This window comes from Trifolium pratense, linkage group LG7 (assembly GCF_020283565.1).
Source record: "Trifolium pratense cultivar HEN17-A07 linkage group LG7, ARS_RC_1.1, whole genome shotgun sequence".
Classification (NCBI taxonomy): domain Eukaryota; kingdom Viridiplantae; phylum Streptophyta; class Magnoliopsida; order Fabales; family Fabaceae; genus Trifolium; species Trifolium pratense.
In genome coordinates this window covers 32,451,375-32,456,712 of record NC_060065.1, presented here as the reverse complement: position 1 = coordinate 32,456,712, position 5,338 = coordinate 32,451,375, and the positions used below count along the sequence as shown (strand labels likewise).

Below are 5,338 nucleotides of genomic sequence, written 5' to 3'. Positions count from 1 at the left end.
GTTTTGTTCTTAAATATATTTAGTTGAATTAAAAATTAACTTAATTGAATATTGGCTTGAAGTCCATAAATGAATTTGGTATTAAAAAAAAAATTCAAAAATATATGTGTAGACAAATATAAAATAAACGGACAAATATAACATTAATATTTTATTCTTTTTAAGTAATTAGTATTGCTGGCTTATTGATGAAAACTTTCCATATAAAACTTTTCAAAAAATAAAAAAACGGAAACATAAAATAAAAGGACAACTATTTTTGTTTTAAGTAAGATTAAAAAAAAATATGTGTAGACAAATATAGCATTAATATTTTATTTTTTTACGTAATTAAAAAAATGGATTTGTAGATAAAAAGAAAAAAAAATGTGGGAGAAGAGGTAATTTAGATTAAAAAATAAATAAAAATAAAGTGATGTAATTTAATTTGGGTTACATACAAAAAATTGGATTTGTAGGTAAAAAGAAAAAAAGTGTAATCTACCTATATTAACAAAAACGTGGCAAGATGGTCGATGCCCATTTAATAAATATGTATAGGATATATCGATGCCCAGTTAATAATTGGTTTTTATTTACTAAAAAATTGAATTTGTATAAAGTGAGGTATTTGAATTTGGGTTACATACAAAAAATTGAATTTTTAGATAAAAAGAAAAAAAGCGTGAAAGAAGTAACAAATAAAGTGGAGTTTTGTGGTTATAACTGGCCATTTAACTCATATTGATTATATGTTGGTTCCAAAAATATAAAAAATTAATTCATATGGCTTAGTGGTAAATGTAATAAGAAGTGTAATTAAAAGGTTAAGGGTTCGAATCCTACCTAAATTTTTTTTTTAGCATTTTTCTACTAACTTTTTTTGATAAAGACAAAAATTAACCTTGGATTGAATATGTGTCAAAAAATGTAAAAGGGGCAAATTGGGAATTTCATTAGTATCTTCTTTTCTTATATAGTAGATAAGTCCAAAAAAAAAGTGTTTTAATTAATTAATTAATTTCACAAAATAATATTAAATTTTAAGGTGTGAGAACAAAGGAAGAGTTATGAACATTTTGCAATGGCATCATCATCATCATCATCATCATCAATGACCTCCTTAAAGCTAAACGCGGTGCCAATATCAAACCCTAACGACACCACCGCGAAGAAGGCCGAGACTGTTGATCTCGGAAACGGAAGCGACGTCGTATTCATTCAGAGGTTAATACCTTCTGATCAATCATGGAAATGGTTTCATTACCTCGACAAACACATTCCATGGACAAGACCCACCATTCGTGTCTTCGCTAAATCTTTCCTTCAGGTCACTCTCTCTTCATTTCAACCCTCCCCCAATTCTGGGCTTTCTCAAAAATCTCTTTTTTTTCTTAATTCAATGCTCTTAGCTATTAATCCCAATTTGTAATTGTTAAATTTATTTGGCAATATTTTAGGGACACTTCTCGAGTTAGGCGTTTTTGAACACTTATAATTACATTGAATTATGTCATTTTCTCAAATTATCATCGGTATTGATGATGTATAAGTGTTGTGTTGTGCTTCATAGGCAATAATTAATTATAACACATTATCTTATATTGCTTTACATTTATCAAGTTAGTTAACAATGTGAAGTTGTCTTTTGTAATGTTATGTAAAAAGAGTTAGTTAGGGTGTGTTACCATTGGTCCCTTAATTTCAATCTTAGGGTGTGTTTGGATTGAGTTGGTTCACCAACATAATCACTTGTGAGAATGTCTGAGAGAATATATGGAAACCGTTTATAATATGTATATAAGTTGTTTTCAGCTTATTTTCACGAGCTTTTCATAGTAGCTTTTGAAAACAATTTATGGCTTATATGAAACATTGATGCTATAAACGCTTAATTAAGTTGTTTATTCTATCAGAGTCTTGGTAATTATTTATCAGCAAATAGTTGTTTTTGGAGTGTATTTTTAAATTGTATTGTTGCTTACACCATGAAACTAGAAGTTGTTAATCTTTTGTTGTGTACTTATGTGCAGCCTCGAGACACATGTTATGTTGCAACTCCAGGGTTGACTGAGTTGAGTTACAGTGGATATAAGCCGCATGCATATTCATGGGATGATTATCCACCACTTAAAGACATCTTGGATGCTGTAAGGATTATTTTTAATCAACATTGGTTATGTTGGCTTATGAGTTTTTATTTGTGTTTGTTGATGTTACTTGGCACCAGTTTGGATAAGCTTTTAGGGTCTGTTTGGAATTGGATTAACTTATTTGAGCTTAGTTATTGGTACAAACATTTGTGAGATAGTTTGGAAGAACTTATGGAAACTACTTATGATATGTCCCGTTGTGTTATGCTTATTTCCATAACCTTTCCAATCTCTATTCTAGTTTATAAAAATAGCGATATAACTTAGTTATAAGCACTTACATGATTCCTGCTTATGCTGTAAGTTCTTAATTAAGTTGTTAATTAAGCTCTTGTTATATAAATAGTTTATAGAAGTTTCTCAATCAAAACAAGTTTATGGTTTTTTACATATAGAGAAGTTTATATGAACCTGTTGATGTTTATAGAGAATCTTAATGAGTGCTTCAAATTGAGATGATGTAGAATCTAATTACAGCAATTATAAGATTCTTTTTATATTCAATTTTTCTTAAGTGTTTCTATACAGGTTTATCCAAACAAACTCTTAATATTTCTTTTTACTTGCTTCTGAAGGTACATAAAGCTCTACCTGGAAGTAGTTTTAATAGCTTACTCTTGAATAGATATAAGGGTGGTAATGACTATGTTGGTTGGCATGCTGATGACGAGAAGCTTTACGGACCAACTCCTGAAATTGCTTCTCTTTCTTTAGGATGTGATCGTGACTTCGTTTTGAAAAAGAAGCCGAGTAAAAAACCTCGCGGTATGGAATTCCTTCTATACTAGTGTTTGTTACTACTGCACTTCTTAATACTATAAACATATCATCATCATTTGGTGTGAATTTTCAGATGGAAGTGATGAACCTGCGAGCAAGCGATTAAAGAAGAGCAGCGGCCATGATGATCAACATACTTTTAGACTTAAGCATGGATCCCTTTTGGTGATGAGAGGCTATACACAACGAGATTGGATTCACTCTGTACCAAAACGTGCAAAAGCGGAAGCAACACGCATTAATCTTACCTTTAGGCGAGTTTTTTGATCTGTAGGTGGAATGTCTTGTTTCTGTGACTAGTAGATATGGAAATTATGATGTTTTAGGATGATATAACTTAATGAATTTGACTCTTCTTGAGGTTATAATACAAGAGTTAACTGTAGTACAATACATTTGACATGCTGTTCTGTTTTATAATTTTATTTTCAAAGTATGCTAAACAGAATAACGCCTTTTATAGTGTGTAGCGGTAAAATTCACACACACTAAATGCTGAGAAATGGGGAATCATAGGTTCGAACTTGCGTCTCAACATATCTTATGTTACTGTAGCCTTTTATTATTTGGTTTAGTGATGAGGAATTTGGGTAATATGCTAGATGTCCTGGGTTCAAATTTCAAATATTAACCATATAATTTGATGTCAAAGTTTTGTATCAAAATATCCTTTTTCTTTTCTTATGAGATGTGTTCTTCTTATCTTATCTCATATATTATTGATAAATATCTTTTGGGGGGAACTAGATTATTGCTAGATCCACCTTGGCATTTTTTCCCCAGTCCATTAGTAATAACATATATTTCATTTTTGTTTGAAGAACTTTTATTTATAAATATTTTTTATGAAGAGTGGAAATGGTTGCTTGAGCTAAAGATTAAAAGATACTCCATCCGTCCCAAATTATAAAGAAAAAACTCCATTTTTTTGTCCCAAATTATAAGGGAAAAAATTATTTTCAAAAATGTTTTTTTTCCTTATTCTCATAAAATTAAATGTAAATTGCATTTAATTTTATCTCTCTCCCCTTTTATCAATAAACAACAACCAATAAAAATTGTTTTTACATCTTCCTATCCAACTTATTCTAAGAAAAACTCATAAAAACATATTTCAAATTATCATGTTTTAGTTTTTTTTAATAAGTGTGATTTTTTTTTCTCTTATAATTTGGGACGGAGGGAGTATTTGAGGTCTCAAGTTTAACTCCGGACAAAGGAAAAAAGAGTATTAATCTAACAAACTAGAAGTCTAAAACAAATAACATTGTTAGTAGTAATAGTTATATAAGAAAAAGATAGATGTAAAGTTTCATAAACATTTTTTAGGCAAGTTTCACCCATAAACATATGTTAATTAATTATGCACCAAACTATTACTTAAAAGATGTACTCATCCCAAAAAAGCTCATCCAATACTATCATATCATTTAAATTTTTCTTTTCTATAATTACTTTTGCTAAATGTTTATCTTGATACACACTTCTTACCATAAACAAAGACAAGAAACCATATTTCCTTTGCAAATGAAGAAAAAAAGCACATAGTATTGGAAATTGGAAAGCACAAGGTCACCTTAGAGCTTTATACCTCTCTTTTTCTTAATGATACTATCTCATACTCCCTCCGTCCCAAAATATAAGAATCAGTTGACCACTGCACGTACACCAATGCATAACTTTGATACGAATATCTTTAATTTTCCATTAGTAAAAATTATAGAAATTTAATATTTTGAAAATACTCGTCGAAACAAATCAAACAAAATCTCATATGATAATATTTACATTTATATACTATTAGAAAAATACGATCAAAATAAGACATATAAATAGTGTATTTAGTCAAATAAAGTCTTATAAAATGGGACGGATGGAGTATATGTTACGACAAAAACCTCTTCAACCTCCTTAGTGGTATGGGTCTATAGCATCGAATGATTAGTTGTTATGATGAAATCATCAAACCTTAAACTTATATTGAACAAAATTGTATTAATGATCTAGACCTAGAAACTTCAATCAAAATTAGGTCATGTCCCATCTTTAGAATCCTAAAATGGAGAGTTGTTACTTTTTCATAATGATGCATCATCTTTACCATAATAGAGTATCTAGTTGGTTGGAATTAGATTTTCTAATAAGTTAACCTAATCATGTCAATATTTATCATAATACTTATATTAATAAAAGACGGTTCATATTTCAACTCTTTATTTAAATTTAATTTATTAAAGTCAGAATAAAATACCATCCAATCTTAATGTAAGCACGGTTTCATAACAACATACCATATAATATTTAATTGACCCTTTGGTAAAATTGTTTTAGAAATATTTCCAAGATATATTTAATGTGGAATATCTATTTTTGAGCATGCATACACCCTTATAATGCTTTCCAATTACAGATAACAAATACTTTTT

The 5,338-nt window shown here is 29.1% G+C and overlaps 1 protein-coding gene across 1 annotated transcript; it reads left to right on the top strand.

Moving 5' to 3' along the window:
* The first annotated feature begins 1,025 nt into the window (after positions 1 to 1,025).
* Positions 1,026 to 3,305, top strand: LOC123898029 (DNA oxidative demethylase ALKBH2). The gene is made up of 4 exons (XM_045948873.1): positions 1,026 to 1,309; positions 2,013 to 2,129; positions 2,708 to 2,897; positions 2,986 to 3,305. The coding sequence occupies exons 1-4, from the start codon at positions 1,064 to 1,066 to the stop codon at positions 3,177 to 3,179; spliced, it is 747 nt and encodes a 248-aa protein (XP_045804829.1). The 5' UTR covers positions 1,026 to 1,063; the 3' UTR covers positions 3,180 to 3,305.
* The last annotated feature ends 2,033 nt before the right edge of the window (positions 3,306 to 5,338 follow it).

Bases quoted from the DNA above. Each gene is read 5' to 3' on its own strand.
- LOC123898029 (XM_045948873.1), top strand. From the start codon at position 1,064: ATGGCATCATCATCATCATCATCATCATCAATGACCTCCTTAAAGCTA. The intron at 1,310-2,012 runs GTCACTCTCTCT...ACTTATGTGCAG, and splicing joins TCGCTAAATCTTTCCTTCAG to CCTCGAGACACATGTTATGT. The intron at 2,898-2,985 runs GTATGGAATTCC...GTGAATTTTCAG, and splicing joins GCCGAGTAAAAAACCTCGCG to ATGGAAGTGATGAACCTGCG.